The sequence below is a fragment of the Centrocercus urophasianus genome, unplaced genomic scaffold (genome assembly GCF_019232065.1).
Source record: "Centrocercus urophasianus isolate 14NV4802_14NV808 unplaced genomic scaffold, USGS_Curo_1.0 seq_24, whole genome shotgun sequence".
Taxonomy (NCBI): Eukaryota; Metazoa; Chordata; class Aves; order Galliformes; family Phasianidae; genus Centrocercus; species Centrocercus urophasianus.
In genome coordinates this window covers 13,460,318-13,472,545 of record NW_024884800.1, presented here as the reverse complement: position 1 = coordinate 13,472,545, position 12,228 = coordinate 13,460,318, and the positions used below count along the sequence as shown (strand labels likewise).

Below are 12,228 nucleotides of genomic sequence, written 5' to 3'. Positions count from 1 at the left end.
TTTGACTCTCTTAGTATTGTATCTGAGGTCAGAACTCTCAGGCGCCCTCCCCCTGCTGTGACCAGCGTTGGGGCTGAGATGGTGCCAGGTCAGTGCTGCAGCGCTCCAGGCGGAAGGAAGGCCACTTGAGGCACGGCTAAGCAACAGCATCACATCAGCCTGGGGTTCTGCTGTCTCACTTAGTTTTCAGAAGGAGGACTTCAGAAACGTTTAGCAAAAGAATAATTAAAAAAAATACTTCAAGGAATAAGGCAAATGGATTAGTGCTTATCAAAAATCAGCATCCGACTTGAAGAGCGGAATTAGCTACTCGGTTGTACCATCACCTCTTATGAAGTGCCCCCAAATTAAAAAATAATATTAATAGATCTAAATCCAGCAACATATCTGAAAGGGTAATAGCTCAGAGAATGGCATTTGTGAAAGCAATTGTCGATTCGCTTTAGGCAAACAGACCTATTCTGTCCCAGTGCATGTCACAGTGAACTGCACATCTTGTATAAACAACCCCACAATTACACAGAAACAATCCGCAGTATTCTCAGCACTTGCGTGCTGAGGAGGTAGGTGCCTTAGAAACACTGTAGATAAACTGATTATTCCAATCTTTTCTAAAAAAATACCATACAACCTGATTGACCGCAGACTTTGTAACAGCTTTTTAATTAGTGATACAAAACTCTGGTCCAGAAGGGTCTGGCATTAAGTCATGTCAAAAGCACACCTTTACAGTTTGTATAACACCCTTTTAACCATATTTGTAAGCAACAGCTACTAAGAGATAGACAAAAATGCATTGTGCATTATGCTGTATACAAAAAGGAGACAAAACTATCCTTTTCCCCCCCAGGCCATGGTGGGGAGTATTGCTGACCTTGTCCTTAAAAACCCGCAGGATTGTTTATTCATCAGTATATTATTATTACACTGGTAAGAAATTCTGTATAACATCTGCATATATCGAAGATTTTTAAAAAATCTGATATGATTTTAGATCCGCATGACCAGTCACGTGACCTGCTTGAGGTTGATTAGCACCTTTCAATACATATATATTTTTATATATAATAGATCTTTTTAAAAAACTTCTAAGGATGAGCTCACGCAGCGCTGTGAGCGCGTGTAACGAGATGACAGATAAGGATGGGGTTGCATGACTTTGTGTTTTGTTTGTTTTTTGCAGCAGAATGATTCGGTTTGTGCTCAGTTTCCCTATAAGGGCAAGGAAAAAAACAAAACCAAAACACCTCTCAGGTAGCCACCGGTTCACAGTTTCCACTTGAAGACAAATCCATTTGAAACCGCTCCCCCAAGTAGAAACAAGACAACAGTATCATCCAAAATAGCCTCTGTATAAACATCTATTAGTTTCTGCAGTGTCTGCCTGGCACCTCTTGGCTCCTGACTTTTCAGGCCCTCTGCTTATAAATTAAGGCATCACAACTGAAAATGGAAATATTTGGACATAGGGTGCTGTGGATGAAGGAATACAAAAGACCTTCTACAAGAACCTCTGTACAAATGAAGTGGCATTCTATCCTCACATAAGGGATAACTTATCCCTATCTGTTTTCTGGAACGTTTTTAGTCTTCTGTTGTTGTTGTTCCTTTTATCAACTTAACTCTATTTATCTATTTGAGTGATATATGTGTTTTTTAAAACATTCATTATTCAAAATAACTGGAATTTCTGCTTACCATAGTTGGCTCGCCCATGCTAGGAAGGTCTTTTCCATAGTAGATGGGATGTGGAGTCCCCTAAAACGTGCACTGAACTGCAGTGGCTATTAGTGGGAGTTCTGCAGGCACGTGAGCAAGGAGGTAGCTCCTGGCATATACTCGGCTTGCAGCCATACCACATACACCACTTAATAAATCCTATTTTTACAGTTGTTACAAGTCCTCATCAGTTTTCTTTCTCCTACCTTGTGGAGAATTATGAGATTTATTATGAAGTACTCACAGCTCTCAAGTACTATTCCTGTAATAGATGAAAAGATGTACAGATTATGGCATAATTGTCCTGTGCTCTTTCACAACACAATTTTTTTTTTTTTTTTAAACAAGTTACCCAACTATCCATGACCTGATAAAACCCAGCAAATTCAAAAGCACAAGCAAGAAGAAGATAGGGATTTTTCTTTTCTAAAATAAGAAAAAGAAAAAGAAAATGAAAAATATCTCACTTTAGAAAATCCCCCAAAACCTGACGCCAGAGCAGCAAAGAACTCAACGTGGATTACTGGAATGTCTGGCACACTTGCTATATTTTTTCTATGAATTTTATATGCAAGTATAATCATGTCATAGTCAAAGGCACTAAAATCTAAATCCGTTTTCTTCCTAATATGACATCTGCTACTCACCAATCTGTTTCTAAAAACAAATGCGACTTCTAATTTGAGCTCATCAGAAAGGCATTGTCTCATTAGAAATGCATTATGATGAGTAGGCTTGACAGGGCTGGGCTGCCCTCGACTTCCAGTGCAGAACAGGAGATAAAGGTATCCTACTGGATTATGTCATGTACTTTCAATTAGACCACGTGATTCTGAGCACACTGTTCACCTCTTATTACGTTTAGTTGCTTCTCCATATCCAGAAAAGCATTTTGTATACGAGCCTCAAATTGTGGCTGTGTGCTCGAGCTGAAGGTCACATACAAGGGCTACTCTGAAAGTAATGCCTCCTGTTTTATGGTGTTGGCCCATTAAATTAGACAGATGTTGGTAGGATGGCAGCAGAGGTTGAACCTTCCCCTAATATTCCATTACATTTTGTTGCTGTGTGACAGATGGCAGCAGAGGGGCAGTCTCTGCTAATGGTGATAACTATGTTGAAAACTAGTGTTTTGCAGCTGAGAATTTTCTCTATCAAGTAGTGTTACTGTGCTCTTTGTTGTAGTTTCCATGTAAATAAATAGGAAGCATTACTTTCAGAGCGACCTACATCTATAGCTACATGAAATCTTTACTGCAGGGGTGAGATACTGTTACAGAAACACAGAACTCTAGGGACTGGAAGGAGCCTCTGGACATCACTGAGTCCAATCTCCTGCTGAAGCAGATTCCCTAAAGCAGATCACACAGGAAGGCATCCAGGTGGGTCTTGAATATCTCCAGAAATTGAGACTCCACCACCTTTCTGGGCAGTCTGTTCCAATGATCCATTATTCCCACAGTAAAGAAGTTCTTCCTCATGTTATGAAACTTCCTGTGTTCCAGTTTTTTTGCCCACTGCCTCCTGTTGTTGCACACCACTGGAAAAGAGCTGGCTGGCCTCATCCATTTGACTCCTACGCTTTAGATATTGATAAACAGTGCTGAGATCCCTTCTCAGCCTTCTCTTCTGCAGACTGAACAGTCCCAGGTCTCTCAGCCTTTCCTTGTACAGGAGATGCTCCAGGCCCCTCTTCATCTCTGTGGCCCTTCTCTGGACTCTCTCTAGAAGTTATCTGTTCTTCTTGAACTGGGAGCCCAGAACTGGACACACCGCTCCAGATGTGGCCTCACCAGGGCAGAGTAGAGGGGGGATCACCTCCCTCGATCTGCTGGCCATGCTCTTTTTAATGCACTCCAAGATAAAGTTGGCCTTCTCAGCCACAAGGGCACACTGCTGGCTCATGGCCAGCACCCAGCTCCTTCTCTGCAGAACACCTTTCCAGCAGGCAGGCCCCTAAACCTCAACTGATGGGTGCAGTCATTCCTTCCCAGATGCAGGACCCTACATTGCTCTTGCTGAAGCTGATCAGGCTCTTCTCTGCCCAACTCACCAACCTGTATATGTCCTGCTGAATGGCTGCAAGTCTTGTCTAAAGCCTTGCTGAAGTCAAGGTATACAATATCCACTGCTCTCCCCTCATCTACCCAGCTGGTGATGACATCACAGAAGGCTACCAAGGTGGTCAAGCATGATTTCCCTCTTGATGAATTCACACTGACTGCTCCTGATAATCACCTTCTCTTCCACTTGCTTGGTGATGATGTAACAAGCTGTTCCATCTCCTTTCCAGGGACAGAGGTGATGCCAACTGACCTGTGGTTTTCCAGCTCCTCCTTGTCCTTTTTGAAGGCTGGAGTGACACTGGCTATCCTCCAGTCTTCAGGCACCTTTCCCATTCTCCAAGACAATAGAGTGGTTTGGCAATCACTTCTGCCAGCTTCCTCAGCACTTGGGGGTGCATCCCATTGGGATCAGTGGATGTGTATGAGTCAAGTTTGCCTACATGATCTCTGACCAGATCCTCCTGACCAAGGGAAAGTCTTTTCTCCAGACTCTCTTACCTCCTTGGTCTGAGGTTCCATAGGGACAGTCTAATCAGTGAAGACCGAAGCAAAGAAGGTGTTCAGCATCGCCACCTTCTCAACATCCCCTGTTACCAGGGCAACCACCTTATTAAGTAGCAGGCCCACATTTTCTTTTGCTACTGACATATTGAAAAAAAAACAAAAACAAAACACAACCTTTCTTGCTGTCCTTGACCTCCCTCACCAGATTTAATTCCAAGTGGGCCTTACCCTTCCTCGCTGCATCCCTGCAGGTCCTGACAGCATTCCTATATTCCTCCCAAGTGGCCAGGTCCTTTTTCCACATTTCACAGAGTTTCTTCTTCCCTTTGTCTTTTTCTTCAATGAGCTCCTTGCTCAGCCATGGCAGGAGACCTGAACGGATGAGCAAAGGAGCTCATGGGAAAACTCAAAGGGAAGAAGAAAGCCTATGAAATATTGTACCACAGACTACTATTAAGAAGGTTAAGAAAATGCAATTCATTGTCTAATATAATACCTGAATCTGATATGTTTCATTCCCTGACAGAGCTATTAATGAAAAAGCCATGAATGCCTTTTTTTTTATCTGAGCAAAGAATCCCCAACTGTAATCCTTAAACTCTTCCTTCCATCCACAGTCACAGAAAGTCTTGACTGATATAATTCAATGTTAATGAAGTAGAAATTTAACATTTCATAAAAAACCCAAGGGCTATATATGCTGCAAAAAAATCTGCAGTGATTCAATAAAAAAGTATGGGATCTTTGTAATAATGCAGTTTTCCCTCCCGTTGCCACAATGAGCTTAACCAACTATGGAGAAGCCTCAAAATGGCAACGGAAACTATCATCATAAAATGGTACAGTAATAGAGATAGCTAGACCAAGAAGGGGCAGGGTCTCCTGGGAAGAGGTCTGCAGAGAGGTCCAGTGACTGGTCATGCGGCTCAGTGTCAGGAATAATGGTTGTATGGTGGAAGGGGGTGCCCAATGCCATTTGGGAAGTGATGATGCTGACGATGGGCAAGGTACTCTGTGTAGCTCATGGTCATCTTCTCACTACGGTACCTAGAAAAGAGCAAAGGAGCAAACTCAAGAACTTTCATTGGGCAGCTATGAGCAGCACTGAAAATATGGTGCTAGGTGTACGTCTAATGATGAGAACAGCTCTGTACTTCTGGTCTCAGGAATAAGACAAACTTTGTTGCACAAGGGCATGGAGAGAACTACTATGTTTTTGGGGGCTGTTCTTGAATCACACAAGTCACAACATAAGTGCTTAAGAAAAATATTTTAAATTAAAAAAAACTATTAAAAAATCACTGCCTACTACTTTACTCAAGGTATTTGAACTTGTGATGATTTACTGAGCATCCCAAATTATCAGCCAACTCTCTACAAATAACCTAGGAGAAAAGCCCTGTAAACAAGCAGTACTGATTCCAGAGCTGTTTTTAAAAAGTAATGTCTAGCACATTCTGCTTTTAAAATAAATCCAGCTATATGAAGTGATTTCCCTTTTAAACTATATATAGCTTAAAGTAGAACAGCCCCTACCCCGAAAAATGTACTTCAGATAAATTTGCACTGATATTGTTTGACAACAAGGAACATATTGCCACATTTACACTTACCTGTAAAACTGTGAAATCTACACAAAAATAACACTATTCCATATTGCCACAAATGTCACTTCATAAGCCCCTGCATAAGAGATCTTACAGATGAGAGTTGGTGAATCCAGCTACAGTGATTTAAAGTATTGCCACCTCCCTTGTTTATGACATTTCTCTTCTGGAGTTGCTCTGTTTGTTCTTTTCCCTCTTAGGTCTGAAAAAGCACAACGCACGCCTCAACAGCTTGTACTCACAGCCCAACACAGACATTCAAACTGCTGTTGAGTTACCAACTGCAGCAACTGAGGTGGCAAACACAATTGTTTCTGCTGCCTCTGCCAGAAGAACAGAGCAGAACACCTTATGCTTACAGCTTCTTGCTTCAGTGCACCGCAGTGCCCGCAATTACTTGCGACGGCGGCGCTGGTTAATGATGTACTGACTTAAACGGCTGCTGGTCGCAGCTGAGCTGCAGCTCCTCTCTCAGCGATAGGAGTGGAGCACTGCGCTCCCTGCACCTGATGAGTAAGCTGATCTGTGCACTAATCCCCTCACCACTATGGAACTAAACTATAAGCTTGGCAACCAGTGGCTCTAAGTGAGTCAAAACAGGCCAAGGGCAGCCTGTGTAGAATCACAGATGGAAAAAATCATAATATTAAACAACACGCTTTGTCTATTCTACTCATTAGGCTTGTGATTTTGTGGTTGGGATGTTGAACTAAATATACTAAGCAGAACACTTGTTTTGTTCTGCACTGGTATGCCATTGCTTCAAACAAAATCATGGAGCTGGAAGAATGTGCGTGCTATACAGAAGTTTTGTGTCTTGGAAAAATACATCCCTTATTCACTGAGGTGTACAGAAAGTCTCACTTAAGAACTCCAACAGCTACTCATGCCCTAAGTTATCACCATATATTCTATATGTTCTTGAAAATAAGATAGCAAGAAAATTGGGGTGCTGCATTTGAAAATTTAAGCTGGATTCCATAAAACCTTCCTCCCAGTCATAACCCTCAGAATAGCATGTTTTCCTCAATTGCTAAATTGCTATTTAGCAATTTCCCTGGAATCAGGTTCCTACTAGAAAGCAGAATTTCAGTCAGTGGAACAAAGTCTTTTTCCTTACCCAAAACAACACTGAGTGAGGGAGAGATTCTTCTAAAGTGAAAACAGTTTTCTGAGAAATGCTCTGTCTTCTGCCAAGTCTAAACAAACACTGCTAAGTAATGGCAAGCATTTTAGATGTAGGTGACAAAAGTGGGAACTGAAAAAAAACACTCAGCTCTTTGTCTTCTAAGAGTACATTAACAATCATGAGAAGCCCAGTATTTTTGTGTCTGAAATGAAAGCATTGGGTTTTAATTATGGAAATAGGGAGTGGAGTCTAGCTCACACCCAATCCAGCTGCACTAAGGAGGAAAGAATTCCCAGAGAAATAAGTACACAGAAGTGATGCTAACATACCCAACCAACATATTAAAAATGAATCTTGTTTCTCTGTGAGTCCCTGCAAGTCAACAAAAGATAGGAAGAATAATGGTGTTGGATAAAGGTCTCTAAGTACCAAATTTACGAGCTGTATTAATAATAGTGCTTGTTATCCCTGAAGAAAGGAGAAGAAACCTCATGGGTTATCAGTCAGTGCCTCCTTATGACACTGGATTCATAAAATCCTTAGTTCTCAAAGCAGGGAATAAACAGCAAGAGCTCAGCAGTCACTTTGTACTGCATGGTTATAAAATAATGTTGTTTTACAGGGCTTCCTATTGACACCTGCTCTTTCACCATACAACTACAATTTTATAGGTGGAACATTTGCAACCCATTCTGTAACCTTTTGGCTCTGACCTGCTAATGAGCCCTCACGAGCACATTGTATTAAACAAGCATTACAGCGGGCACACAACATACAACAGTGTCTGAGTGTGAAGTAAAGCACTGCACTTATGTCTTCCTTCCTAGACTACCTGATGCAGTCAAGCCGGCGCACCACCTGTCAGATCAGCTCCCCAGTTTGCATGCCCAGCACCTGTTAGGAGATGAAGCCCCTACTCTGCAGGAGGGAAAAGCCCCAGCGCCCGCTCGGAGAGCTGAACGGCTCAGGGCACTGCATGGCCTCCAGAGCAGCAGCACCAACTGCTCAAACACAACGTGACAATGGCAAGTAATCCCCCTTAATAACAGCCCCTTGAGATCCGCTGCAGCCAATGAGCAAACTGTAAAACTGCAGAGCTGATACGCTGCAAGGATTTCTCAGTTATGAAACAAAATATATATACTCCCTGGTATATATGTAGCAAGCTACTTAGCAGCCCTTTCTTCCTTGCTTAGTGCCTGTAATCTCTACTGTATTTAATGCAAGGCACAGATATTCTCAGAAGTCTGTATTCCTGTTGTGAAAAGAAAGAAAATATTAATAATACATACAGGAAAGCTTACTGTTAACATCTGAAACAACCACTTACCAGGAAATGAACTCATCACACTAAAACCAAACCAACAGGGCTTATCTGCAGTATCCCCGGGATGCATACCTGGTTAGCTTTATGGTTTTCCTGAATTCATTAGTAATCGGAGCTTTGTAGCCTCCTTTCCTCAATAAGGAATCTATGGTTTGAATGTGGTCCCATCCTGTTGAATTTCACAGCGGTAAAAATTCATGAGCATTACTGCAGTAGGAACAGGTGTTGCAAAAACACAGCACGATACGTAGTGACACTGGTAACACAGCTGCTCTCCTGAAGTTACCTATGAAACACGGGGCATTCTCCTATGCAGAAGATAGCTGTGGGAAAGATGCTGAGCAGCATTTCATCAGGCATAAAACTTGCTCTACCAACAATGCATTTTTATCTTGTGGTTGAAATACTGCACCCACATATCCAGGTGACTGACAATGACAAACAAAATTGCAATTTTCTGAGTCGTTCAGATCATTAATCACATCTGATCATACATCCTAAGTGGCTCTGGCAGCATGGAAAGCTTCGTTTCTGTATGAAAGAAAATTCAAAAGATTTATTAACTGAATGGGTGGAGAGAACTTCAGGCATTAGGGCTCTCCATAAATATCACTGCAAAGTTAACAGTGATATTTTAAATTTCAGAACATCTGTGATATGTAGCAGGCTGGTTTGTTTAAAAAAGTGACAACAAATATTCAGATTCACTACTGTTCTCAATAAAGTCATGCTACTCAAAACTCCTACACGTCGATTTTAAAAAGCCCACTATTTCTAAAATAGACATCTTACTTCCCAAAGATGCAATTAAGTTTGTCACACTGCATTTTTAAAACAGAAAAAAAAAAAGAAAAAAACAATTTTGGTAAATTTTAAGAGTCAGACTGTAATGCATAGTTTACCACAAGTAAGAAATTTAGCCCTTCCCCCAATTCCTGAATTTAAAAAAATACTGAAAAAACCCATGCATAAGTGATCACCAAAGGTCTCACCAAAAGAGCCCTTTGGTAACTGGCCAACCTGAGATAGCAAAATGGAAAGAACTGCCTTGGAAGGCATCTGAGCTTTCAAGTGACCATTGGGAGACCAAATTTCTATTATCTGTTAACGAAGGTCTCACTGCTATTACTTAGTGCACCAGAAGGAAAATGAAGAAGTGGCAATGCAAAATTCAAAAGGCTAAGACACACTTCTAAGCCTCAAAAAGAAAATCTTCAGTTTGGCTCAACAAACAGCTGTTCAACAAAAGCTACTGTATATGTAAGTTTCTTGATTCACAAACTGAAGTCTGTCCTATTGAAATTAGTAACCTTATTTTGGACTTCCAGTATGAAAATAATCCTTTCCCAACACCCCAAAATCCAGAAGTCACTGTTCATAGCAGGAATTAAACAGTAGAAGCAAATACCTAATGAAAAGAAGCACCACTGAAAAACTGGGAATCAATTAGCTGTTAAAATCATTGTCCAGACAGCCTGCATATTAACTTAACAGAGCTTTTGCATGTCTAACATCACAGGGTAACAATTACATGAAAATTAACAGCTTTTTGAAGTGAGGTAGCAGCACTGAACCACCCCTCCACGATTTATTTTCTTACACCTTCACTATGGTTAGGATTTGCATCAGAACAGCTACAGTTTACTGAGTCCCTACAAGGGGGTTGAGACAGACACGTAATTGGCATTTTATAGAAGAGTCTTTTCTTACAATTAAATATTGCTCCATCATCTGACATCAGTGCAAGGTCAAATACTGCATTTTAGATTTACAGGTATGTTTAAATTCTTCACCAGATCATATGAAATAAAGCTCAACAATGACCTTGCTCCTTTGCAACCTCCGGTAAGTAGGTGGCGGTGCGTTTTGATCCTTTTTCATTGATGAATTCTATTCTAATGCCATGTACACCCACCTGCAAGAAATTGGCAGTTTTATTAGTACATTAAAAAAAGAGATACAAGAGATTTCTAACATGATAAAGGTTGACATGTGAACCTTTCGATGGTTGATGCCATTTTGCAAACAGTTGCAGAAGATGTTCAAAACAAATGCCATCTTTCTGCAAAAAAAAAAAACCAACAACCAGCTGAGGTGCAAAAGCAGCTGCTGACAAAATTGCTGTGCCACCAGTCACTGCCAATTGGATCCTGAAACCCTCAAAACTCCTGCTCATGTATGAGGACAGCATTCAACTTCCAGCTTCCCTTTCCATGCTACTAGAGCAATATGGCAGACTGCCATTACAGAAACCAAAACTACTCATCTGAAGGCAGTGGGAGTATTTGATGGAGGAGTTACCAAAAAAGAAAGAGGCCAGATACCTTTCCAGGGCATTATTGAAGATCTGCCAGTTTCAAGGTACAACGACAACAAGCTGCTTTGGATTTCAAAACATTAATAACTGATATTTTTGTTTTCATGCATAAAATACGGAGATGTTATTTCTATTTAAATCCAAAGTCCCCCACTCTACATGAGGAAACGAAGAGCTCACATTTAAAAGGCCATCACACGCACTGTATTTTTCATGGCATTTGTTTTTCAACTCAAAATTTAATACGAAACACTCCGGCCATTTTTCCAGTGACAACTGCTTTTAACATAACCACATGGCAGTGAAAAAACAACTGAGGGACATCTACAGAGCCCTTAATGACCACTTGTTCAATTAACATATTTGGTTATTTTAAGACTTTGTTTTTTAAGGTCCGTGACTTTTATATGTGGCATAAGTACAGAGAAATGGGAGAAATCTTGGCCATGGCCTTCATAAGCTTTCTGCATGAAACTACCGCTCCTTACAAAGGAAAAATTAATTAGAGGCTAACATATTGAATTTGCTGCCAATTTTAATGTATTTTATTACTTAACATTCATAAAATAGATATATAACCACTACAAAGTTCAAATCTGTATACTCAGATGATGTAATTATGAACTTAAGGAGCCTGAAAGTAAGAAGAAGTGGTGTTAGAGACTAAAATCTTAGTTTATTGCTAAGATGAGAACAGAGTATGTTTCTGCAGCTGCAAGAACACTGCAAATGAAGTTCAGCACTTCAGTCCCAAAGATCTCATTCTAATAACACTCCTTTGCACATCTCTGCCCATATCAATTATCAATTTTGAAAGGCTTTTTTTTAGAACAGAAAAAGGCCGGTATCAAATTAAAAGAACACCATTTCAGATTGCTGTAAAATACAACCTGCCTGCAACCTTCGAGAAGCATCGTGTCAACCCTCCACAGCTCAGCTTTCTGAAATCTCAACTCATCTATACTACGTGTGATTACTGCCATCAGATGAAGATGGGTGCTCAGTCGTGTCAGACTTACAGCCAAGAGCAGTTCAGCCATATTTAAAAGGCAAGCACTAACAAGCAGACCGTGGAGGGAATTTCACGAAGCCTTTCCATGGGGCCACTGTCAGCTATTAAGCTTATGCCAGTTTCCAATCTGCTTCTATGGGCAATCCTCAGCAAAGTCATCAAGTCATTTTTAGGCCCCATGCTAGGAGAATGCTGACAGTTTGATTTGCAAGCTACCAGAAAAGAACTCTTTGTTGATCTTACTCCCATTCCTGGACAAATGAAAATATAAAAGAAAAATTCATCCATAAGTCCACCAGTTCTGTGGTGTCTTCTCAAAACACGTCCCATCAACACAAACTGTTTTTATTACTGTACACAGGAAAACAGACAACTTGTTGAGCTTAAATGGGACCTACTGATGAAGCACAAATCACCAAGTTTGCCAAATAAACCTCACTGGTAAAGTAGTTATGTGACACGGAAACGAATGCTGCTATAGGTAATTAATCAAATTGACTTGGAAAAATGAAGTTAGCCTTACAACAGCAACATCACATTAACTACC

General features: G+C 40.8%; 1 protein-coding gene across 2 annotated transcripts in view; it reads right to left on the bottom strand.

The window, feature by feature from the left end:
• Positions 1-4,626: 4,626 nt before the first annotated feature.
• Positions 4,627-12,228, bottom strand: part of AMMECR1 (AMMECR nuclear protein 1) — a 49,599-nt gene continuing 41,997 nt past the window's right edge. For both annotated transcript variants that reach the window (XM_042825174.1, XM_042825175.1), the window contains 3 exons: positions 10,177-10,267; positions 8,425-8,521; positions 4,627-5,336 (listed from right to left, as the gene is read on the bottom strand). In XM_042825174.1, coding sequence (XP_042681108.1) covers positions 5,222-5,336; positions 8,425-8,521; positions 10,177-10,267 — 303 coding nt within the window. In that variant the 3' untranslated portion in view covers positions 4,627-5,221. The remainder of the gene's footprint in view (positions 5,337-8,424; positions 8,522-10,176; positions 10,268-12,228) is intronic.